Source organism: Panthera uncia, chromosome B1, assembly GCF_023721935.1.
Source record: "Panthera uncia isolate 11264 chromosome B1, Puncia_PCG_1.0, whole genome shotgun sequence".
In the NCBI taxonomy this organism is placed as follows: domain Eukaryota; kingdom Metazoa; phylum Chordata; class Mammalia; order Carnivora; family Felidae; genus Panthera; species Panthera uncia.
The window spans coordinates 161,098,819-161,124,820 of NC_064811.1; the positions used below are offsets into that span (position 1 = coordinate 161,098,819).

Genomic DNA, 26,002 nt, shown 5'->3' on the forward strand with positions numbered 1-26,002 from the left:
TCGGAGCCTGGAGCCTGTTTCCGATTCTGTGTCTCCCTCTCTCTCTGCCCCTCCCCCGTTCATGCTCTGTCTCTCTCTGTCTCAAAAATAAATAAAACGTTAAAAAAAAAAATTAAAAAAAAAAAAAAAAAGAAATGTGCCCAAAGAAACATTAACCTTTGTTTTTGTGTGTATGCCATTCTGAAGACTTGCACAATTTTTTAGCTAATTTAACATTTTTAATAGACTGTGATCTCTACCATGCGGTAATGCTTTGGTACTCTTCATTTAGGATTGCTCATCCTAAAACTTTACATTTCCCCAGAGGAGCTTTGATTCTGTTTTAGCAGTTTCAATATAGATTAAAATCTTTATCAAAAATCAGTATGGAGGGAGGTGACAGAGGATGCAACATACACACTCAAGTTACCTCTCTGTATGTTTAGAAATTACTCCTTCAAGGTATTTGCACCAGAGAACTTAGTCTGTCCTGCTTAATATTCAGTAGTACAGGTTTGAATCATCAGAACCTTGGCAAGACCTTAAATTATTAACAACTACCTCTTGGGGCAAGTCCATGTTACTGAGTTATGACAAATTTATTATCATGAAGGAAAACAAGGACAGCCAGCCATCTTAAAAATGCCCCAACCACTGCTTCTTAATATAGAAAGAGTAAAAACTACATACGTTTATCATACAACAAATCCCATCTCTGTCCCCTGAAATTCCCCTAGTTTCCTTCATTAGAAGGGGATTAAAAAAAAAAAGTCTTAAAGAGAACTTTACAGCAGCATCCAGCTTTCCTATGAAATACTCAACATCTTAAATATTATGTATACTTTTTTTCTTTTAGTAAGCTGGACACTGGCTTCAGACTTTGTGGAATTGGAGGAGAAATAACAACCCATTCAAAGCTATTCTAGAAAGTGTCTTTTGGCAGAATAGCAGGTATCCAAAGTTAAAAATAGGAGGGTTTTGTTGCTTTGTTTTCTTTCCAAAATTTAAATAGTTTTTTTTTGTTGTTGTTGTTGTTCCCTTTCTACCTAAACCTCAGTCACCACTCCTGAGTGGAGATGGGCAGAGGCGCTGGCCCCCGCTCCTCCGGCTTCTCAGCAGCTGCTTTCTTATTGTTGCAGCAAGGCTTAGGTGTGTAACAATAGGTGTGTGACAATGAGGACTTCTCCAAAATGGCCTTTATAGATAATCCCACAACATATTTTCTGTCTTTTCCAGTATGTAAGGTCTAAAAAGGAAAAAATGGGCGTTCTGTTGGAGCCAGGAGCCATCTCTGTATCTGAGCCATCATCTGACTGGTTACCATAACAAGGAGACTGAGCTGGGGAGGCACTTGAGGTGGTACTGTGAGCATCAGAATCGTTTAAATTCCTTCTGTAGTTTACTGATCTGGTTGCTTTTTATCCTGTTTCCAGATAGAGTTTTCACTGTCTTAGGTTTCAGTGTTGTCTTCAGACTGGGTCCTGTCCTTGCATCTGCTACATGATTCCAGTTTTTTGTTTGTTTGTTTGTTTGTTTGTTTATACTGCTGGCAGTTTCTTCCATCTTTTCACAAGCAGGACACAGGCCATTCCAGATGTCTCCTCAGTGAGTCTCATGCAACCCAGGACAGCTCTGGAAGTCTTTTTGTTTTTTTTGTTTTTTAATTTTTTTTTTTTTAACGTTTTATTTATTTTTGAGACAGAGAGAGACAGAGCATGAACGGGGGAGGGGCAGAGAGAGAGGGAGACACAGAATCGGAAGCAGGCTCTAGGCTCTGAGCCATCAGCCCAGAGCCCGACGCGGGGCTCCAACTCATGGACCTCGAGATCGTGACCTGAGCTGAAGTCGGCCGCTTAACTGACTGAGCCACCCAGGCGCCCCTGGAAGTCTTTTTCATAGCATTTACTGTCAGTGAATCAAGAACTGGAGGACTTAGCTCTGCAAATACAGCAGCCCTCTATACTTGGTTACATCCTTGGGTTGTGAAAACCAAATATCTTTTCTTCTGGGCAACAGTCTTCCAAAATCAGCGGATCTACGCACAATAACGTTCCCGAGGTCTGGAGTGCATGCCAAGCTAGCCTCCCCAGCTTCCAATTGCTCCCTCCTCCTCAACTGCCTTGTCTAGGACATGTCTATTTTTTTATGTTTATTTTTGAGAGAGAGAGAGACAGACAGACAGACAGACAGCATGTGAGCAGGGAAGGGACAGAGAGAGAGAGAGAGGGAGACACAGAGTCCCCGGGCTCTGAGCTGTCCGCCCAGAGCCCAACACGGGACTCGAATTCACAAACCGTGAGATCATGACCTGAGCTGAAGTCTGATGCTTAAATGACTGAGCCACCAAGGCACCCTAAGACATGTCTATTTTAATTAAACCAACAAATTTAAATTAACTTTAATACCAAATATTTTCCCAGATCATGTGAACTTGAAGACCATTTGGGTTAGTTCCTATCATATTTCTGAGTGTTAGGAATACTTAATTCATATAAATGCTTGTTTGTTTTTAAGCCAATTAAATACAAACACATTAATTTTGTCAATACCATTCAGAGGAAGAAAATACCACACATCTATAATGCATTTATGTAAAGATACATGTAAACATGCAGACATATGCAAAGAGAGACCTTATAGCTTTCATTGAAAATTTTAGCAATAAAGGAGCACCTGGGTAGCTTAGTCAGTTAAGCTTCCAACTTCGGCTCAGGTCATGATCTCATGGTTCATGAGGTTGAGCTCCACATCGGGCTCTGCACTGACAGTGCAAAACCTGCTTGATATTCTCTCTCTCTCTCTCTCTCTCTCTCTCTCTCTCTCTCTTTCTCTCTTTGTCTCTCCTTCCCTCCTTCCCTCCCTCTGTCTCTGTCCCTCCCCCACTCATGCTTTTTCTCTAAATAAACTTAAAAAAAAAATTAGGGTATGATAATGCAAAACTTACTAGTTTGTAAAAGCATTTGGATCCAAATCAAGTTTCTGGTAGATGAAGTGAGGTTATCTACACAGATGTTGAAGGCTTTTTCTACTAATATTTGTGGGGAAGACACTTAAGATTTATAGTTGTCCTTAAAAGTAATCTTATAGAAGCCGTGAACCAGATTTGGGACAAGGGACCTTCTGTAGCAATTCGTATTTGTAGATAGCCTCTCCCCACTTTTTTCTTCATTCCTAGGAATTAGGGATGGTCTAGATAAGAGTTCCTGGAGACAACCAGGTAGAGCATTTACCTCTCAAAAGCACAGGGAAAGAGTGCTAGTTCTTCTAAGAAGTACTTTTGTTCCCTAAGGTCAGAATTTTTACAGTCCTTACAAACCTTTTGAGAAAAGTAAGGCAGGTTTGGGGATTGGTGAAAAGGATAGGTGGACTTTGAACTGTTTCTGGAGCTGCATTTCTGGTTTTGCAAAGATTTGTAAGATAAGGACACTTGCTTTTAATTTCTCAAGGAATTGGGTTGTAACTTAAATGATAGCATATGTTGGTTGATCCACCCATTTAAAGCACATTAATTTGCTTTTTTTTTTTATATATCAGTAAGATTTCCAACTAAGATGAAGATCAAAGATCTCTGTGTTCTGAGTTTAGAGCTGTTTGCCTTTTCAGTGTTTTAGCAAATCCTTCCACAAAGTCTTCAGAAGTTTTTTTCTTTCTGGATACATAATTTTAGCTTAGGGGAGAAGTGCTAAAAAGAAATTCCTATCAGGCTCTGATCCAGTGTGGTCAACTTCTGACCACTGTGTTACTTTAAAAAGTCCTTTCAGGGGTACCTGACTGGCTCTGTTGGTAGAGTGTGTGACTCTTGATCTTGGGGTTGTGAGTTCAAGCCCCATGTTGAGTGTAGAGATTACTTAAAAATAAAATCTCTCTCTCTCTCTCTCACACACACACACACACACACACACACACACAAGTCCTTTCAAATATTTTGTCAAGTTCAAGCTGGGACAAACAGTAAATATTCCTGGCAGTATTGAACAACCCCTTGGACTCAAGAGGCATCCCCAAAGAAGATGCAAAAGATATTTTCTTTTCCTCTCTCTACTGACTACGACAGACAGATACCAGGAAGAGCTGACTCAGGTAAGAATTCTCACCTTAGCCAGCTTCTGCTAGTCTTTCAGGATCCCATCGGTTGACTCTGAGTGGGGTTTAAAGTAGAGAGTGTAGCTCCAGTGTCAGCCAGGATTTGGTAAGGGTTTTTTCATTAGTTTTAATTTCAGTTTCCCCTTGGCTGTTTAAGGGAATAATGTAGCACTTTATCAGAAAATCCTTCAGTTTCATCTGTGGGGTCCTTCCTTCAGAGGCAGATATGGAGCATTCGAGTTGGTGCTGAAGGATGTGCATGGGACGTTTGAGAAAACCATTTTTCCAGTGTCCCAGTTGATTGCAAATGAAACATTGATTTCAGGGCCAGTTTTTTGATGAGGGACCCCTGAGAGGGTGCGATGTGGGAGACCTAGGTGTTGTTTTATATACCTTTTGTTTGTTTAATTTTTCATTACCTTTTTGCAATGAAACTTTCAATGAAGCTATTTTGGTATCTTGAAGACTTTTGGAAGCTTCTATACATCAATAAAAATAGGTATCCATCCCATTCTGTTTGTTTGATTTGGAAACCCTTGCTGTTTTTAATTTTTAGCTTTTTTTTTTTTTTTTTTTTTTTTTTTTTTTTTTTTAGAGAGAGAAAGAGAGTGCAAGCTGGGGAGAGGGGCAAAGGGAGAGAGAGAGAATCTTAAGCAGGCTCCACACTTAGCACAGGGCCTGACATGGAGTTTGATCCCACGACCCTGATCATGACCTGAGCTGAAATCAAGAGTTGGCCACTCAACCAACTGAGCCACCCAGGCGCTTGCTTTTAAGGGTACTTCTTAAATAAAGGATCTTGTTTAATTGGAATGTTCCCATATTTGCCATTGTAATTCTAGGTTGTCTTTAGTAAGATTTTTGGAGATATTTATAGCTTCCTAAACCATAGTTTTTAGTCAATAAATAAGCAGGTGGCTGGAAGATGGCATACTCAACCGTTTGGAATTTAAGGATTTTTTTTTTTAAGCTAAGGCTTTGATTCTCTTGGAGACAACCTAATAACCTAAGGGAAATGTGTTGCTGGTTTAATGATTATAAGGTATTTTATGGTGTACTTCATCACATGGAAATTTTCTTGAGGTTGCAGGTGACCTAGTGTCAATCTAGGCTATTCTGTGACCAATTCATTTATTCACTCATTGAGTCATTCATTCATCCATTTATTTTTAAGTAGGCTTCATGCCCAGCACAGAGTACAACACGGGGCTTGAACTCCTGACTGTGAGATCAAGACCTGAGCTGAGAGCAAGAGTTGGATGCTCAACCGACTGAGCCACCCAGGCACCCCTTTGTAAAAAATTTTTATTATTTATTTACTTTTTGGTAACCAATCTATTCTTAAGTTGGATGACCAGCTTAAGACACAGGAGTCTTAAGAGTTAGCTAGCATATATTCTAACAACTTTTAAGTGTTCACGTATGCTCAGTAGTTTTGTGGATTTTGGCTTCTGAGATTAACAATAGCCTTCATCGACACAAATCACATTGAACCTAGCCTGACCCTGGTCAGTAACCACCAACAATTACTAACATGGAACTGGGGACTGGGGAAAGAACTAATGCAGCAGATTCCAAAGAATGGGGACTGTGGGCCGGTATTCTAAACAAATGGGAAACTGTGGACTGAACTACCAGCAGTTCCCAAGGTGGAATCTGAGGACTAAACCAAGGATTGGGGATTCTAATCAAATGGGGAACTGTAGAAAGCCAGTTAGATGGGGAGCCATCTAATTGTCAATTCGTGCAAAGAGCTGAGCTCAGAACCAAGAAGAACTCACCGATGGCCCCTGGAAAACAGGAAGAAAGAGAACTGGAAGGGTTCCCGGGTAACATGCTTGTGTTTCTTGTTGTCCCTGAAGCTGTCAGAAGTTTCCTTCAGATCTCACAGCTGTCACCAAATGTGTTGAAAAACAAAATTCAACTGAGTAAATTTTAAAGATCTTGTTGGCTTTTTCAACCATTCATGAATTGGGTGGTGGTAGCATCCCATCTAGAAAATAGAAAGGAGCTCCAAAGAACTGTAATACAAAATGAAAGACTTTTTTTTTTTTAACGTTTATTTATTTTTGAGAGAGAGAGACAGAGCATGTGTGGGTTGGGGGTGGGGGGGGGGCGGGCAGAGAGAGAGGGAGACACAGAATCCAAAGCAGGCTCCAGGCTGCGAGCTGTCAACACAGAGCAGGACACGGGGCTCAAACCTATGAACCGTGAGATCATGACCTGAGCCGAAGTTGCTGGCTTAACCCACTGAGCCACCCAGGCGCCCCCAAAATGAAAGACTTTTATAGGCAGAATAAGAAGGGACATGGAAGTCACTAGCAAAGAGTAGAATGTTTCAGGCAAAGTCACCTTCCTTTGGGGACTAGCAGGAGTCTGTCAGGCACATTACCCCACTAGTGCTGACCAGCTAGTTCCAGACTGACTAGTTAAGATTACATTTCTAGGAGAGGCTGAAAATGCAGTTAGGTTAGGAATTAAGTCCCTGTTGGTGATGTGGCCTTAGCACAAGTGACTCCATTTTGGACCTGTTGTCTCTTTTTTAACAGTAGGCACATAGTCAATTTTTATTGAGTGAACAGACATCCTGTTGTACTTCTTACCCATTGGTGACTTAAAGCAGTTGGTGACTGTCTTTCTTTTCTCTCTAATCTCTGTTTCAGCATTTTGGTACATTTACCTTCCCGTTTCTTTTCTATGGAATGTATCCAAAACAAGAATGTTCTTAAGGGAGTTTAGTAATCCCTTTAAATCTGGAGTGTGGTAAGTAGGGATTCATGGATACAGCTCTTACAAAACTGCTTTTCTACATGGAAATCTAGCCGGTCCTAGCTGGTCCCTAATTTGTGGTTTGTAATCTGAAGAAAATATATAGGAACTGTGACTTGAAATTCTGGTTCATCAATAAGAACTCCAGGAGCGTCACATTGTTCAGTCATATATTTGTGTCTCCTCCTGGGATAAGGGAAAGCTAGGGTAACTACCCGGATGCCATTCCTGATAGGAATAACAGAAGGAGGCTATTGTTTTCCTGTGGCAAGCCTTAATCTGGACCCTCTCAGCATCAGCTGTCCTAGGAAATGCCAGTGTGTAGCTTAAAAGTTCACATACGGTGGGTGCTTCTTACAACTCCTTTCTACAGTTGGAATGTGAGAAATTAACTTTTAGGCTTTATGCTTGTGGTATGGTTTTCAATTTTTATATACATGTATTTTCACTATCACTAAAGGTTTAGATTTTTAATAAACTTTCAGATGTAAATGTATTTTTCTTAATCTCAAATTCTCATTTTCCATCCAATTAGGTTCTGTTTGCTTGAGACAATTTTGATTCATTTTGTGGCACTGCTGTTCAAGTACTGTTTTGTAAAATGTAGCACAGTCAGGCTATGCTTTTTAAAGACTGACTCTGCAAGGGGAGTTGTTTCAGAGTTGTTGCCTGTCAAAATTCTGTGTTAGTCCAGCAAACGGCATGTAATGATACCTGAAGAATTCTTTAATTCCACAGTCAATCTTAAGTGGACAAAAGTGTTTGAGAGTAAATGCCTGCCCTGAAATGAGGATTCAAGTTTGTTTCATGTACAGTTGCTTCAATGTAAATAGACCGCTATTAATAGTAATCTGTGGATTAGTTACCAGCTTGCGTGCCTCCTCACTAAAGATCAGATGACTATTCCTCATCAACCTGGTGTAGAAGATAGTGCTTTTGGTCTGGTCCAAATGTTTTTCTCCAGCACTGGGGGGCTTCTTGGCATGTCTCTCTAGCTTGTGGCCCATGTTCTATGCATAGAGATGTCCATATCTGACTTGAGAGGGGTTGTCTCAGCCTGGGCATGTGTTCTTGCTCAAAATACAATGAATCTCAACTTTCATGTATTCTGCTTTTATATATTGTGCTCTGACACTCTTACCATGTACCAAAATGGGCCTTTTGTGAGTCCATCAGTGGACATACATGTTGAGTTACTGTACGCAGGGCTCCCTGCCAGCCACGAGTTCAGGTTCAGCTGCACCATGCCTGCACGCAACGCTGTGTTTGTGCAGTTTCTCGAATGTCTTCCTGTACTTTGCCTTGATTCTTTAACGAAAAATTAGTAAAACACAAATGAAAGTGCTAGTCAGAAGCATCAGTCTTTAAAAGTTAATGCAATTGTCTGTCTCTCTCAAAAATAAATAAACATTAAAAAAATTATTAAAAAAAGGGGGCACCTAGGTGGCTCAGTCAGTGGAGTGTCTGACTTTGGCTCAGGTCATGATCTCACAGTCTGTGGGTTCGAGCCCCTCATCGGGCTCTGTGCTGACAGCTCAGAGCCTTGAGACTGCTTCAGATTCTGTGTCTCCCTCTCCCACTCGCACTCTGTCTCTCTCAAAAATTAACAAACATTTTAAAAAATTATTTAAAAGTTAATACAATTGGGAACAAGATAGAGTGGAATGTTTGGGGCACGCATTGAAAGCAGCATGTCTTTCATTTCATTGGGACAGTCATTGGACCTAAGCCAATCTACTGTATTCAATTATGAAAGAAAAGAAAAATAAGGAACAAGTATGAAACACTGGTCAAAGGCTGTTAAAAGGGTAGATGTAGTTGGAGGTTTCATAATTAACTTATATTCTGAGCTGGAACTCCCCTACTAAGATGGAAGTCAGTTGTTTATCTGGGTTTGACCTTCTGATGCATTTTTAGGAAACTTTTGGCATGAAAGTCTTTTTATACAGCGTGTCTGACTACTTGGTTTCTGTGGAAGGCCTTCTCCTCCTCCTCTGCAGAGCAGACAGGAAAGGCCGCCCACCTCCCTGGTTTGCCTGCGCTCTGTCTGGTGTGCTGAGAGGGAGAGCATGCATGTACGGGCATGGTGGGGCACAGGGAAGCCTCATTGTTGAACCTCTTAGTGTTGTCATTGCTTATTATCTTTTTAAACAAAACATACCTATCTTTGACATCCTCCTGAGTTATATTGTCTATATCGGAGTTATATTCTCTGCAAACTTGATTTTAAGACAGTTGCCTGCTATAATGTGGATCTGTCATAATTTGTCCAGCAATTCCCCATTTGATGATTTGTAGTTCATTTTTTTTTCATTCTACCTTTTTTCCTTTTTTTTTTTTTTTTTTAATTTAAATTTTAGTTAACATACAGTGCAATACTGGTTTCAGGCGTAGAATTCGGTAATTCATCCCTTACATACAACACCTGGTGCTCATCACAAGTACCCGTCACCCATCTAGCTCATCTCCCATCCACCTCTCTCCATCAACCCTTAATTTATTCTGTATTGTTAAGACACTCTTGTGGTTTATTTCCCTCTCTTTTCTTCCCTCCCCCATATGTTCATCTGTTTTGTTTCTTAAACTCCACATATGAGTGAAATCATACGGTGTTTGTCTTTCTCTGATTTATTTTGCTTAGCATAATACATTCTAGCTCCATCCACATTATTGCAAATGGCAAGATTTCATTCTTTTTGATGCCTGAATAATATTCCTGTGTGTGTGTGTGTGTGTGTGTGTGTGTGTGTGTATGCATACACATACTATATCTCTATCCGTTCATCTGTCGGTGGACATATGAACTCTCTCCATAGTTTGGCTATTGTTGATAATGCTGCTATAAACATTGGGGTACATGTACCCCTTTGAATCTGTATTTTTGTATCCTTTGGGTAAATACCTAATAGTGCAATTGCTGGATCGTAGGGCAGTTCTACATTTAGTTTTGTTTTTTTCCGTTTGTTTACAAACCACTGTGTCAAAGGCTGACTTTGAATAGATCGCAGTGAGGGAGCTGCTCTGCTGTGTTTGAAACCCCGACCCAGAAGCAGGTCATCTAAGAATGGTTTAGCACCAGGTTCCCCAGGAACAAGTGTTGCTTGAGGGGCGAGGGGGTGGCCACCTTTCTGGCTGCACCCCGTTTCTTGGGAGGAAGGGCTCTCTGCACTGGACCCTGGTCCCAATGCCAGGCGGTGGGATGGTGGGGGGCCCAATTATCCAAGGCCAACTGAGGCTCCACGGTGCTGCCATATAGTTCCACCTGGGCTGGATTCTGACTTAGAGGCGTTCAGTCATAATACCACAGATGGTAGCCTTGCCCCGTTGGCTCCTCAGCCAAGCACATACACCAAATATTTTTTGTTTCTTGAGGAACCTCCCTACTGTTCTCCAGAGTGGCTCCACCGGTTTGCGTTCCCACCAACAGTGCAAGAGGGTTTCCCTTTGTCCACATCCTCCACAACACCTGTTGTTTCTTGTGTTAACTTTAGTCATTCTGACAGGTGTGAGGTGGTATCTCATCACAGTTTTGATTTATATTTCCTGATGATGAGTGATGTTGAGCATCTTTTCATGTGTCTGTTGGCCATCTGGATGTCTTCTTTGGAAAATGTCTATTCATGTCTTCTGTCCATTTCTTAACTGGATTATTTATTTTTGGGGTGTTTGAGAAGTTCTTTATGGATTTTGGATACTAACCCTTTATCAAATATGTCACATGCAATATCTTCTCCCATTCCATAGGTTGCCTTTTAGTTTTGTTGATTAGTTTCCTTTGCTGGGCAGAAGCTTTTTATCTTGGTGAGGTCCCAATAGTTCATATTTTATTCATTTCCCTTGCCTTTGGTGACATGTCTAGTTAAGAAGTTGCTCTGGCCAAGGTCAGAGGTTTCTGCCTGTGTTCTTCTCTAGGATTTTGATGGATTCCTGTATCACATTTAGCTCTTTCATCCATTTTGAATTTATTTTTGTGTGTGGTGTGAGAAGGTGGTCCAGTTTCATTCTTCGGCCTGTAGCTGCCCAGTTTTCCCAACACCATTTGTTGAAAAGACTATCTTTTTTCCATTGGATATTCTTTCCTGCTTTGTTGAAGATGAGTTGACCATATAGTTGTGGGTCCATTTCTGAGATGTCTGTGCTGTTCCATTGATCCATGTGTCTGTTTTGTGCCAGTACCATACTGTCTTGAGTACAGCTTCATAATGTAGCTTGAAATCCAGAATCATGATGCCTCCAGTTTTGATTTTTTTTCTTTTTTTTCAGGATTGCTTTGGCTATTTGAGGTCTTTTGTAGTTCCATACAAATTTTAGGATTGTTTGTTCTAGCTCTGTGAAAAATGCTGGTGGTATTTTGATAGAGATTGTATTGAATGCTTAGATTGCTTTGGGTAGTATGGACATTTTAACAATGTTTTTTCTTCTAATCGTTGAACGTGGAATGCTTTCCCATTTCTTTGTTTCCTGTCCAATTTTCTTTTATTAAGTGTTCTATAATTTTCAGAGTACAGATCTTTTACCTCTTTAGTTAGATACATTATTGTTTTTGGTGCAATTGCAAATGGTATCAATTCCTTGGTTTCTTTTTCTGCTGCTTTGTTATTGGTGTATAGAAATGCAACAGATTTCTGCACATTGATTTTATATGCGATTTGCAGTTCCTTTCTAAGTATTTCACTCCAAGCTATGCAATAAACATCCTTATTTGTATGTTATGAGGATTTTTATTTTTTTACAAGGTAGAGGTGAAAATAATGGGTCAAACAATATGTACATTGTAAGAATTAATAGATATTGCCATATTTCATTCCCAAAAAAAGGCATAGCAATTTTTACTCCTAGCAATGTAGGGAAGTGCCTTTTATTTTTCATCTAAAATCCTTGCCAGTTGAAGAGGGAGTGAAAGGCATTTCATTTTGCTTTAATTTACACTTTGTGGACTACTCAGGAGCTCAAGCAACTTTTTGCAGTGTTGTTTGCCATTTGCATTTCTTATGTAAATTACCCCCTTTTCTACTGGAGTTGCTTTCTTACTGATTTGTAAGAACTTGTTGTCCATTAGGCATATTTACTCTTTGGCATATATGTTGCAGATATTTTTTCCCTAGCCTTTTTGTCTTTTGACTTTGTGAATGGTGTCACGTTGCCATAAACTTTTAAGACCTTTTTGTGTTGTTTGTATTGCTCTTCTTCATGCCACCTACTTTTCCTTACCTTATGCTACTTTTTTCCCCCCTAAATTTATCCCATGGTATTTTAGAGTTTTTGTTTCTAACACAGATAGGATTTTTTTTTCTTTTTCCATTTCAACTGGATGTAGCTGACATAGAGAAAAGCTATTGATTTGAATATAGTTGTGTTGTTTCCAGATTACTAAATTCTTGCCAGTTTTTAGTCTATTTAGTTTCTAAGCATAGAGTCATACCATCTCCAGATAAAGATAATTTTATCACCTTCCGGTGGTTATTCTGTTTTTCTCTTTTGTAGTACAATGAGCTAGGACTTCTGTTAAAGTTATTAAACCTCTTATGGGTGAAAATCACATCCTGCTTGGAGCCTAGGCTGCAGCTGGAGCCCTGTTGCTCTGTGCCACGGCCCTCCTGTATGATGTCCTCATATTTCCTCCTCATAGCCAGTGTTGTGCAGGCTTCTTCCTTCCCAACTGGATTCTTTAAAGTTGGGCATCATAGGAGCACCTGGGTGGCTCAGTTGGTTAAGTGTCTGGCTTTGGCTCAGATCATGATCTTACAGTTTGTGAGTTCGACCCCACATTGGGCTCTCTGCTGTCAGCACAGAACCTGCTTCAGATCCTCTGTCCCCTTCTCTCTTTCTGCCCCTCCCCTATTCATTCTTTCTCTTTCTTTCTCCAAATGGACAAATAAGCTTTTTTAAAAAAAATAAAGTTGGGGGGCGCCTGGGTGGCTTGGTCGGTTAAGCGTCCGACTTCAGGACTTCGGCTCAGGTCATTATCTCGCGGCCCGTGAGTTCGAGCCCCGCATCGGGCTCTGTGCTGACCACTCAGAGCCTGCAGCCTGCTTCAGATTATGTGTCTCCCTCTCTCCCTGCCCCTCCCCTGTTCATGCTCTGTCTCTCTCTGTCTCAAAAATAAACGTTGGAAAAAAAAAAAGTTGGACATCATATCTCTTATGTCCTTCCTAGAGCCTACCAGAGACTGAACACATAATTAACACATGTTGAACTGTCAGATGCATGAAATATGCTTCTAATCTCTTCTTCCAGGGCTCTCCACTTCTTCCTTGAAGCTGGCTCTGACATCACTGGACTTTAGATCGGATGACCAAAGTACTCTTTGCCCAGAGAGCCCTTCCCCCTTCCCCACCCTGTAGAATTTAGACTTTTGAGCCTAAAGACACCAGAGACATTCCCCTTCTCAAACTTTTCTCAGCATCAGCATCACCTGGAGATCTTGTTAAAACACTGATGGGTGGCGGGGGTGGTCACCCCGAATGTTTCTGACTCAGTAGGTCTGGGGTGGGATGTAAGAATTCTGCATTTCTCAAAGCTCAGATGCTGCTGGTCTGGGCAGTGCAGTTTGAGAACCGCTCTCTAGACTAATTGGTGACCTCGTGGATGGAAAGCTAAGAGTTCTTTGCCTGCAGAAGCCAGATTCTTGTGGTAGTCCACATTCTGCTCAAGTAACCAGGTCCCCTTCACTTCACCCCACGAGCTTCTGCCCCGGGCCTTGTCCCTCCATGTGAGTCTGTGACCTGAAAGAGTGCATGTTAGGGGCACACAGTATTCATCTTTCATGGTATAGGCGATTTTGAAATGAAACACATTTTTTAGGTTTAATGAAAATTGACTCCCCTTTCCACCCTCTCAGCCTCTGCACTTAGATACCTTCATGAAAACAGAATCATCCATCGGGATCTGAAACCAGAAAACATTGTCCTGCAGCAAGGAGAACAAAGAGTGAGTGACCCTCCTGGAAAGTCCTGGGCAGTGCCTCAGGGGAGCTGCTCTGGTGGTGAAGGAACACACTTTGTATCTTTGTTTATATTTGCATTTCCTTGACTTTATATTTGTTTTGATTCTCTGGGAACACTTTGATTTGAAACAGAATTCAGCAAAAATTCCTGCTCGCAGATTGAGGCAAGTTTGAATGGATCACATTGTTAATTGCCCGAGTTGCAGGAATCTGATAAGGAAAATGTTTCTCCTCCCACTTCCACCCCAGCCTTTGGGACCAGCACCTCTGGGAAGTAGACTTTTTGTTTCCCATGTGTTTGAGAGTGCAACTTTTGATGCTAAGCTGGAAACCAGCTCTAAGAGAGCTGAGAGAAGGCAGAGAGAGCTATGGCAGAGAGGAGGCATTTGGAGCTGGTACCTGCATATAGAGCCTGGTCCGGCCTGCAGCTTTCCCAGAGCTCCTGGGGACCCTCCTCAGGGGCCCTCCCGCTTGTGTGTGGCAGTAACCTCCCCATGGGGCTTGGCGCCCGTGCCCTTTCAGGGCCTTCTTTGCTTAGCTGGGGGTGGCAAGCAAGGACTCAGCTGAGTGGAATGTAGTAACCCAACTTGTGGGCCACTCAGTCTCTTCTGATAGAGATGTCAGCATTCTGGGCTTGGCCCATAACTATCACAGTGCTCACCTTTGCTCCAGTTCACACTTATTCTTGTAAGTGGTTCTAAAATTTGAGAACTGAAGGCATTTACTGAGAAGGTCTTTCACATCATAAAGCCCAGTGTAGCATTCTTGAGGGCTGGTGCATAGTCTGTTCATTTTGACCTCCCCCTGGTGATTAGTTACAGAGCAAGGAAAACATGTGCCTTTTTTCAGCATTTTTACAGTTATGTCTTCTCTTGCCCTACATCTACCATGTTGGAGGCAGTCTCCTGTGTAAATATTTGGTGGTTATTAGGGACTCAGAACCTAATACCACCTGGGAATTCAGAAATATCCTCTGCTCTGTCACCAGTATTCTCATAACCCTCAGATTTCTCCTTTTTCTTTCTCTCTCTCTTTTTTTTTTTTTTTTTTTTCCAGTTAATACACAAAATTATTGACCTAGGATATGCCAAGGAACTGGATCAGGGCAGTCTCTGTACTTCCTTTGTGGGGACCCTGCAATACCTGGTAAGAAATGGGATTTACATGTTTGCTTATCAGCTTTTCTCTGCTGACTGGACTTGTGCGGCTCCTCTCTGTCCTGCTTTTTTTTTTTTTTTTTAATTTTTTTTTTCTTTTTTTTTTCTTTTCAACGTTTTTCTTTTTATTTATTTTTGGGACAGAGAGAGACAGAGCATGAACGGGGGAGGGGCAGAGAGAGAGGGAGACACAGAATCGGAAACAGGCTCCAGGCTCCGAGCCATCGGCCCAGAGCCTGACGCGGGGCTCGAACTCACGGACCGCGAGATCGTGACCTGGCTGAAGTCGGAGGCTTAACCGACTGCGCCACCCAGGCGCCCCTCTCTCTGTCCTGCTTTTAAGCGTCTAAGTCTTGCCAGCTCTTCAGATGTTCTCAGATGTATAGGAATTGTTGTATGACAGAGACGTAATCCGTTCAAGTCAGCACTTTTTCCCAACAGAGGCCCAGTGTAAGGATATGGGCATCTTCTCTGACATTCTCTTTGCTAGTGCGTGCCCTTGAACACATCCCATAACATCTTGGACTTCGGTATTTTATCTGAAAATAGTTTAAACTAGATGCGTGCTGGTCTGTAGAAGCCACAGTTTCCATGAGGTGTCTCAGGCCACCAAGAAGGAGCTGAGCTCTGAGCTCCCACTCTTTCTTTACATTATTTGGTCTATTTTGGGGTTCTGTTTGAGTCACTCATTCAATTCAGGAAACTGCTGATTGAGTGTAGTCTATGTTTGCGTGCCAGGCACTGTGCTAGGAGCTGGCGATGTGATGGGAAAGAAGACAAGCATTTCCCTGGTCTTTAAAAGAAGCCTAGGGTTTAGTGAGAAAGCAGGCATTACCCCCAAACTTACACAAATAACTAAGAAATTAAAATTGTCGTTAAGTGTTACAAAGAGAAAGTGTAGGGTGTTATAAGAATACATATTAGGAGGACCTTATCTTGTCTGGGACCTGAAGGATGAGTAGAAGAAAGGGGCTGGAGGTAGGGGAAAGGAGAGGAAATTGAGGCAAAGGATGTAGTCCATTGGAGGACTAAAAGACATTGAAGGGTTTTAAGTTGGAGAAGGATCAGGTTTACGCTTTGAAAAGACCACTCTTGATACAGAGTGGAGAATGAATTGCATTGAATAAGAGTAAAGAGTGGGCGAATGGTAGGTAAGGAGGCTCTGATCGGCAGCTCAGAGCTGGTGGTAGCAGGGGGGAAATAGAAAACTAGTCAAGAAATGCCTAGCAAGAGACCCAGTAAGACCTGGTAATAGATTGCTTATGGATGGTAACAACCAATAAAATTTTGATTGAATAAAGGGTTCTGCAGTTGTAATAAACAAACAAAAGGTTGAAAGCCACCGGGCTAAATGAGCTTAAGCATTTTATCAAGTTCTTGAAAAAGAAGAAGAAATTCTTTGAAGTCTCTTTGAGTGCATTTATACTCCCTTGGGCTGCATTGATTTATAATGGGCTCCACTGACTTATGACCTGCTCTGTGGAGTAGAGTTTTCAGAGTGATGACTCATGCGGAGCTGTGATTTAGGCCCTTGTGTCCCTATCATGTAATTATGTAGGTCCTGCTGAGCGTCCTCTGGAATCCTCATGGGCTCAGCAGAGGTTAAGTCGGGGCACCCCATGCTCTGACCAGGAGGCTCAGTCAAATCCTTCACCTTCAGGAACTAAAACTTCTGTCCATAACAAGATCCAGAGCTTGATCTGATCATCCCCCCACTTTTTCCTCTTGGTTTGCACTCCTTGGCCCCTGCAGAAGTGTGACACATCTAACTAGATTGCGCACAGTTCTGTCTCCACGCCTTTGCTTGTGATGGTCCTTTCTAGAACGTCTCCTCGCAGACACTCATGTGAGGAGCCTTTTTCAGAACCAAGTTCCATGCCCACCTAGTTACTCCAGCTGTCTCTGCTTGGGCAGCAGTCATGCATCTGGCTTTTTTCCTACCTGATTGTAAACATCCTGTCCCATTGTACGACCACATGTCCTAAATATATGTATTATGCATTTGGTGTATACAGCCTGGTATCATTTTCCTTGTTGTATGTAACTTCCCACCTGGACACTGCCCTCAAGAGGTACATAATGTACTCTGGTCTACCTAAAAATACCTCTAGGGACCCTGTGTCAGCATCGGGAGTGAATGAGGTAGAGAAAAATTCTAGATACCACTGGCTACACAGGTGGTCACCCCCTCACCCTTGAGTGGACATGCCGGTACCCTCTGGATGGAGTTGGGCAGGTGTGGAGACACAATTAGAAGGGCTGGTTGCCCCCTCCTGTGGTGGCTCCTCAGAAAAGGAAGCAGCTCAGGTGTTTCCCCACCTCATGTTCTTCTACAGGCCCCGGAACTCCTCGAGCAGCAGAAGTACACAGTGACTGTGGACTACTGGAGCTTCGGCACCTTGGCTTTTGAGTGCATCACAGGCTTCCGACCTTTCCTCCCTAACTGGCAGCCCGTGCAGTGGTGAGTGAGGGACCGGGGCTTGTGGGTGGGGCCAGGAGTGCCACCTGAAGGGAGGAGGGTGTCCGTCTACCTTAGACGTGTCCTTCACCTGTTTCCATCTCATGGGACACTCCAGCCTGGGCCCGAGACTTCAGTGATCTGTCTCCCAAAGAGGAAGTCCTGTGAGGGCTCAGCATGTGGGCAGTCCAGGCTCCAAAAACCTAGAGAAGTAGAACAATTGTTAAGTATGATACCGTATAAAGGATGTTTGCCCTGTGTTTAGTAGCAACATGCCAGTACATTTATAGACTGTTGCATACATGTGTGCACTTTCACTGAGGATGCTGTGGATTAGTAGACAAATAAAGGAGATGTACACATGACAAAGGAGAAGTATTTACATGGAAATGTATTGTCTGCAAATTTTATTATGCTTAAATATTTATTTATTTATTCATTCATTCATTTATTATTTTTGAGAGAGAGAGTGACTGGGAGGGGCAGAGAGAGAGGGAGAGAGAGAATCCCAAGCAGGCTCCATGCTGTCACTGCAGAGCCCAACACGGAGCTCGAATGCACAAACAATGAGATCATGACTTGAGCTGAAACCAAGAGTCAGACACTTAACCAACTGAGCCACCCAGGCGCCCCTAAATTTTTGTTTTAAAAGCATTAGGGGCGCCTGGGTGGCTCAGTCGGTTGAGCGTCATGATCTCAAAGTCTGTGAGTTCGAGCCCCATATCGGGCTCTGTGCTGACAGCTCAGAGCCTGGAGCCTGCTTCTGATTCTGTGTCTCCCTCTCTCTCTGCCCCTTCCCTGCTCATGCTCTGTCTCTCTCTGTCTCAAAAATAAATAAAAACATTAAGAAAAAAAATTAAAAAAAAAAAAGCATAAGAAAGTGCCTTAAAATGTAAAGCAATGTGTACACAAATAAGTTACCAAAAAAAAAATTTATTAATAAAAAAACCAAAGGACATACTTAAGTTTTAAAAGAATTACTCTGTATCTTAACCTTTTTTATTACAAAAATAAGTGTTCATTGTATATGTGAAGGTTAATCATTATCAAAATACATAGCTTAAAAATTAACATGCCCCTAAATCAGGTTTCATTCAGAGTGTTCCTTGGGAGGCCACACCCTGATGTGAATGATGCTACTGTTGTTTCAAATTTTGTTTTTATTTCCAGTTTTTGTGTGTCTTTTTGGAGCAGTAATAAGTTCACATGGTTCAAGCTTCCAAAGGTATAAAAAGAGTATGCACTGAAAAGTCATCTCTTACTGGCCTCCCAGCCACCTGGCTTCCTTTCTGACAGGCATCTGATACCACTGGTTGTCAGTATGCTTCCAAGGGTGTTCCATACGGGTATGAATTGGCCTGTTTGTCTACGGCCATACCACCCTGAACGCGCCCGATCTCGTCTGAATTGGCCTGTTTATCTGTTGGCTCGTTTATGTTTCACCCCTTTCCTACATCAGTTGATGGCACAGTAGGAACCATCCTGCATGTGCTCTCAGAGCATTTTTACACCATGAAAATTAGCTTCACAAAATCCAGAAACAACCACTATGAACATTTTTGTGCATCTCCGGGTTCCTCAGTGTATGTGTTATACTTCAAAAAAAAAAAAACCAAAAAAAAACACAAATAAATTATTGTACATACTCTCATATAACCTACTTTTCAGTCTTACTATTGAAAATGCTTTATGTTTTTCCGTTATTTGTAATAATTTCTGTTTGGTATTCAAATGAGTGGCTATACTGGAATTTATTTAACTTATCCACTGTTATTGGAAGCATGGGTAGTTTATAATTTTTACTTCTTAAAATAAAACCAAGAATAACGTCCTTATAAGGAAATCCTTGTATATCCATGATTATTTCCCTAGGATAATTCCTAGGGGTGGAATTTACTGATCAAAGATTATACACATTTTAGAGGTTTTTGATATGTATTGAGCATTTGCTCAACAGAAAGGTTGTATAAATAATGTTTTTACCAGGAACATACAAAGCTGCCCTTTTCACCACACTATTGTTAACACTGGCTACTATCATTTTTCTGAATGCTTTTCTAGAAGTAGTGAAAACATTAAGTTTTTAAAAGGATAGGTATTTACATCATGAATTATTTATTTCTAAGATATAGCCTTGGAAATCAATTCTAGAAGAGTGGTTTTATGTGTTGGCAATCCAGTTCAGTCAGCACGTATAAGCCAAACACTGAAAATTTCAGCAGAGGTGAAAGAGGCCAGGTCCCTGCTCTTCAAGAGTCTGGTGAAGTGGCAAAGTACGCCCTCCTGTGGTGATTTATTTTAAAACAAGCAATAATTGGGGCGCCTGGGTGGCTCAGTCAAGCGTCCAACTTCAGCTCAGGTCATGATCTCACAGTTTGTGGGTTCGAGCCCCACGTTGGGTTCTGTGCTGACAGCTCGGAGCCTGGAGCCTGCTTCAGATTCTGTATCTCCCTCTCTCTGCCCTGCCCTGCCCTGCCATGCTCTGTCTCTCTCTCAAAAATAAAAATAAACATGAAAAAAAAGTTTTTTAGAAAATAAAAAAATAAAACAAGCAATACTTGACCTGCACAGGTTCTGGAATATTGAGGAATTAGCTCATTAATTTATAGTCATACCATATACTGTATATCTATACATCAATAGTGTTTTTAACCAAGAAATTGTTGCATTTCTTCAGTTCCAATGTTGAGCTTTTCCATTATTTTTAATAAGATAAGTTATAATCCATTAGAACCAGAAGAACAAGTACTATTTGAAAATGTATCCCTGATGTCTTGGCGTCTTTATTGTAAGTCTGTTGTCTGCAGAATCAGCTTCTTAGAACTCCCCTCCCCGGTGCTGGGAGACCAGCTGATGCTTTCAAGTAGGCTACTTGGATGCCCAGTCAGGAGCTGTTCAGTGGACAAGTTAGTGAAAAGTGGCTGTCTCACCTGCTTTGTAATGCCTTAGAGAATTTTTAAAAATTTCACTCTCTCCTCTCAGATGGCAGATGGATAGTAATTTCCGGACAGATGTGATTTGAGCTTTATAATTCTATTACAATCCTACTTTGAAATACATTACAGGACCTAAGCAATAAGCATTTTATTTACTACAGCTTTTATTTTTACAATTTCCCATGGACAGACTATTCCATTAGAGGATCACCTGTGTCATTTGTATGTGACGACAGTCTTGGTACACCTGCCTTACAGTAATCACTGTTCCAGCCAGAGCTGTGAACCACCAGCCTCTGCCACATGCCAGTTCCAGCTAGGCCAACTTACCCCTTGCCAACGAAAAGTGTTCAGGACTAAGACATTTTTATCTGAATATCCCAGGTGTTTTTGGAAAGGAAAGACTTGGACATTCATACAGTTTAGAAAGAACAGCAGACTTTGGATTTGAGTCCCTAGTTCTACCACTCTTTAGTTGTGTGGCCTTGGGCAAGTCACCTGATCTGTATTTCCTTACCACTGAATGGGGAACTAAAAACAGTGTCTACCACCTGGGGTTATCATGGCAAAGAAGTATGTGTTCAGTGTCCAAGTACTTGGTTATCTATGAAGCATTATTCAAATTTAAGTTATCTTCCTCATCACCAAAAAGATTTGAAACTAGTTGGGTTTAAAATTTTTTTTCCCTTCAAATACTATTTCAGATGCATCAATAAGTGCTCTAAATTGGGAAATGTAACAGTTCATTCACCATTAGAGATCATATCTAGCCATGTGCATTTAGAGGGAAGTACACTGTGCACGCATGTATTGTGCGTTATTTCCTGTAAATGTGATCTGCACGCAGTGATCCTGGTTTGGAAGTTCTAATTTTATCCTCTTTCAAAACATAAATGTTGGATTAGATAAGATGAAAAGTAGAGAAAATGATAAGGATAAGTGAAGGATGAGATAAGGAGTCAGTAGTACTGGCTGTGGAACTCTAGGCACAGGATGGTTGATGACTCTACTTCAGGCAGTACAGACTATTGCGCTCGGAAGGAAGCCATCCTAGCAGGAAGCAAATGCACTGTTACCCAAAGATAGAATCACGACCTGGGGGTATCCTGTACAGTTGTAAAGCGGTATGTTACCAAAGTACAATGTCTCCTGCCTGCTAAGTGACTTAAGGGCTGTATTGCAGGCATTCCAAAGTCCGGCAGAAGAGTGAGATGGACATTGTTGTCAGTGAAGACTTGAATGGAGCGGTGAAGTTTTCTAGCTCCTTACCCTATCCCAATAATCTGAACAGGTAAGGCCCAGTGGCACTTCTCCTCTATGCAGTTTTCTTCCTTTTTCAGAAATAGATGTCTGCAGTGACATCTGATAACTTTTAAATAGATTATCAAGGTATCCTGTGACTAGGAATTTGACATAATCGTCTCAGTCATCAACTTAGAATGGATTCCCACCCCTCACCCCATCTAGAAATCATCTCTTTTCTAAATTCACACAGCAATTTATCTGTACCTCTTACCACCCTTAGTAGTTTCTACCTTGTACTACATTTGGTTTTGCATAGCGTTTGTCTCCTAGTCAACTATAAGCCTTTTCAGGGTAGAGGATTTCTACTTTACTTCTCTTTGCACTCCTGTGTAGCCTCATACTGTGTCATAGTCAACAAATAAACCTTTGTAGTTTGAACAGCATTGCAGTCTCGTCTTAGAGCCAAAATAACAGCAGCAATACCAGCGTTGAGTAATAGTACAAAAGCAAGTGGCAAGGCAGTCACAAACAACTGAGTAGCATGGAAAATAATCACCATAAGTATTTAGAGGATGGGGAGAGAGGTACTATGTGGATTAGAGCTGTATGGAATGACTTTGGATGAGCTAGAACTTTCTGGAAGGATCTGGAAAGATGTGCAGGACATGGATGGATGGATGAAGAGGAAGGAAATTCAAGGGGAAGGAGTGAGGGGAGCAAAGGCATGTTTCAGGAGGCAGTGAGTAGGGAGTTGGCCTCTGTGGAGGCTGAGAGTGCCTCCATGAGGTAGGTCTGTGCCCAGGAAGGGGCATGAACTGTGTTGTGGGAACCACGAGTGCTTTTGCAGGTAGGGGTGGATTAACAAAATAAATCTGGCAGCATGGGGTCTAGATTGTGTGGGGGCATTGTCTAGAGGTGGGACATGCCTGTAAAGTGTATTTAAAGAGCTTCACAGATCATTCTCATGCAGCCAGGTGGAAGTTCAGTCTGTTGAGACATCCTGAATTTCAGGGGGTGTTGTAGCAGATCAGAGAGGCGATAAGCACCTGAATCATTAGTTTGGCTTTCCGTCAGATTAATTCATCTTCAGTCATCACATGTTGGTTGCCATGGGTGTGAGTATGGTGAATGTACGTGGGGTGTGCATGGTAAGGCCACCTGAGGATGGTGTTGGAGCTGTCCCCTCCTACGCTGTGCTCTTCTTCTCAGCGTCCTGGCACAGCGACTTGAGAAGTGGCTGCAGCTGATGCTGATGTGGCACCCACGACAGAGGGGCACCGATCCCGTGTATGGTCCCAATGGCTGTTTCAAGGCCCTGGATGACATCTTAAACCTAAAGGTGAGTGTGGAGCCAGGTTAGCCTCAAGGCAGTAGGTCCCCAGTGGGCTGTGGCAGGGCTGGGGAAAAAAGAAGAGCTCCTTCAAAAGCAAGTCATGGGCCATCTGAGCTGTGGAAAGGGAGGCCCCTGTGAGAGCATCTGCCCCCATGCTGGTTGACATCGGTTGTAAGGTCACACTGTGAACAAACAGCAGCATTAAAGACCAGAATGTGTGAACTCTGGGCACCGAGACTCCCTTCCTTCCGACTAGCCCCTTTCTTCGTGTGGCTGGGAAATGTTGGGAGGAGCAGACGATCCAGGCAAGTAGGTGGGCCTCTCTGTAAAGATGGGTTTTTGTTTCCAATAACATCTGGGTTGTGTTGCAGCTGGTTCATATCTTGAACATGGTCACAGGCATCATTCACACGTATCCAGTGACAGAGGATGAGAGTCTGCAGAGCTTAAAGGCCAGAATCCAGAATGACACAGGGATCCCCGAGGAGGACCAGGAGCTGCTGCAAGAAGCTGGTCTGGCATTGATCCCTGACAAGCCGGCTACTCAGTGTATTTCAGAGGGCAAGGTGAAGCCCTGTTCCCTAAGGATGCCCTGCTTTTCCTGGCTTTGCTTCCAGGGGAACTAACTGCGCATTCAGATTTCAGCTCTACTTTGTCACATAATGCAGATAACTGCCTGGTTTTTTAGTTGGAATGTGAGATCCTCTGCATGGTCTAATAGGAGACATGAATCCCTGCACACTTGACTTGGTACTTTCAGACCACTCAGAGCGCCTTTCTGTGGGCTCTGTTGCCAAAGCAGTGCTTCATTCCTCTGAGTCAACCAAAACTGTTGTGTATAGAACAGTGCTGATGACCACAGCAATGCAAGACGTGGTCCCTGCCCCCAAAGAACTGATAATGTGTGAGAAACAACCATGGGATAGGGCGGAGAGACCGAACATTTAAATTGCACAGTAAAGACAATAGAGAATAAGACCGTAATAAGTTGTGATTGAGGGGCACGTTTGGATAATAAACGTAAAAGGGGGCTCCTTGGGTGGCTCAGTCAGTTAAGAGTCTGACTCTTAGTTTCAGCTCAGTTTAGGATCTCATGGTTTGTGGTTTTGAGCCCTGCTTTGGGCTCTGTGCTGACAGCATGGAGCCTGCTTGGGATTCTCTCTATGTCCCTCTATCTCTCCCCTCCCTCAAAAATAAATAACAAAATAAACATTAAAAAAAAAAGTGTAAAAGGACCAGGAAAGGGAGGTGTAGGCTGGAGTCATTAAGAAAGGCTTTATGGGTGGGGCGCCTGGGTGGCTCAGTCAGTTAAGTGGCCGACTTCAGCTCAGGTCACGATTTCACGGTCCGTGAGTTCGAGCCCCGTGTCGGGCTCTGGGCTGATGGCTCAGAGCCTGGAGCCTGCTTCCAATTCTGTGTCTCCCTCTCTCTCTGCCCCTCCCCCGTTCATGCTCTGTCTCTCTCTGTCTCAAAAATAAATAAACGTTAAAAAAAAATTAAAAAAAAAAAAAGAAAGGCTTTATGGGTGCTCAGTACTTGCTGGCTGAAGATGATGCCATTGGGAAATAGTGGGGAATGCCCTGAAATCTCTGTTATTACTTGGAAAAGGAAGGGGTGGCATCCACAAGATCTCATCTTCCTCTTATCCTTTTGCAGCTGAATGAGGGCCGCACATTGGACATGGATCTCGTTTTTCTCTTTGACAACAGTAAAATCACGTATGAGACTCAGATCTCGCCACGGCCCCAACCTGAAAGTGTCAGCTGTATCCGTAAGAAGATCATTGTTTTTGTTTTTGTTTTTATTTTTTAATCACTTATGGGGTGCCTGGGTGGCTCAGTCGGTTAAGTGCCAGACTTTGGCTCAGGTCATGATCTCACAGTTCATGGGTTCAAACTCCACATTGGTCTCCGTGCTGACAGCTTGGAGCCTGGAGCCTGTTTCAGATTCTGTGTCTCCCTCTCTCTCTGCTCCTCCCCCACTCGCTTTCGATCTCTCTCAAAAATAAACATTAAAAAAAATCTTTTTTTAAATAATCACTTACAATGCTTGGAACAGGGTAGGAGGGACAGACATGGACTAGCGGAGGGCTCCACACCAAGGAGATGGGCTTATCCAGTCCCTGGGGCAACCTTCTTTACTTGGGACTTAGGAGTAGCCCAGCCAAAAAAGAGTAAAGGAAGTCTTCAATTTCAACCTCACAAATAGAATTCTAAACCTAGGACAGAGAATACTGCCTGTACGCCTCTGAACTTGATCGAATCAGATGGCCATTTTATTTATTTTTGAAGTTTTATTTATATTTTGTACATGATAGAAAAAAATCAAAAGGTACAAAAGAATATACAGTAACAAGCCAGCCTCTCTTCCCAATTTCCCAGTTTCTTCCAGGGAAATCACTCCTGTCAAGTTCTTGGGTATACCTTCCAGGGGTATTCTATGCATTATAAAGTGTATAGGTATTTTTCCCCCCAACATATGGTAACATACAACATGTACTGTTCTGCACCTGCCTTTTTCACTTAATAATATATTTTAGAAAATTTTTCCCCTGCTGGTGCATATGGAGCTGCCTATTTTTAATACTTGTGTAATATTCCATTGTATGGGTGGTAGATGGACATTTTAATGCATCTGCCATTCCTGCTATCACACACACACACACACACACACACACAGAATAAGCAGATCTAGGGTCAAGAGTCTTAGCTCCAGACTTACTGCTTGTTTAATAATGTTCCAGTACTACTGGGTGAAGCTGAATCCGTAGAAAACTTCATATGACTTTAAATATTGTAAACATAAAGGTTTCTGTTGAAAGCATAAGAGCCTGTGTACATGTAATTGACTCCATGTGGTTCACAAAGTGTTTCTTCAAATAAGTAGGTATTTACTGACTGGTACATGCTTGTGCTATTAATGGGATACAAAAAATGTATGTGACAGTAACCAGGCTTAACACCCAAAAAGGTTATGTGATAGCATAGTAGTTTAGTTATATAACTGAAAAATGTAAAAGTGCCAGTGATGTCACAAGGCATGACGTGGTTAATCGCAGGGCAGTTTTTCTCTGACGGTTACATATGTCTCTGTTCC

The 26,002-nt window shown here is 42.1% G+C and overlaps 1 protein-coding gene and 1 pseudogene across 3 annotated transcripts in view; one reads left to right on the top strand and one right to left on the bottom strand.

The window, feature by feature from the left end:
• IKBKB (inhibitor of nuclear factor kappa B kinase subunit beta) overlaps positions 1 to 26,002 on the top strand; it is an 81,355-nt gene that overhangs the window by 36,862 nt on the left and 18,491 nt on the right. For 2 of the 3 annotated variants that reach the window (XM_049631497.1, XM_049631498.1), the window contains exons 6-12: positions 13,673 to 13,761; positions 14,834 to 14,923; positions 17,271 to 17,395; positions 21,512 to 21,619; positions 22,783 to 22,912; positions 23,278 to 23,472; positions 24,563 to 24,677. In XM_049631497.1, the coding sequence (XP_049487454.1) occupies positions 13,673 to 13,761; positions 14,834 to 14,923; positions 17,271 to 17,395; positions 21,512 to 21,619; positions 22,783 to 22,912; positions 23,278 to 23,472; positions 24,563 to 24,677 (852 nt within the window). The remainder of the gene's footprint in view (positions 1 to 13,672; positions 13,762 to 14,833; positions 14,924 to 17,270; positions 17,396 to 21,511; positions 21,620 to 22,782; positions 22,913 to 23,277; positions 23,473 to 24,562; positions 24,678 to 26,002) is intronic. The other variant, XM_049631499.1, reaches the window with a different exon arrangement.
• On the bottom strand, positions 974 to 1,596 carry LOC125923308 (SIN3-HDAC complex-associated factor-like; annotated as a pseudogene).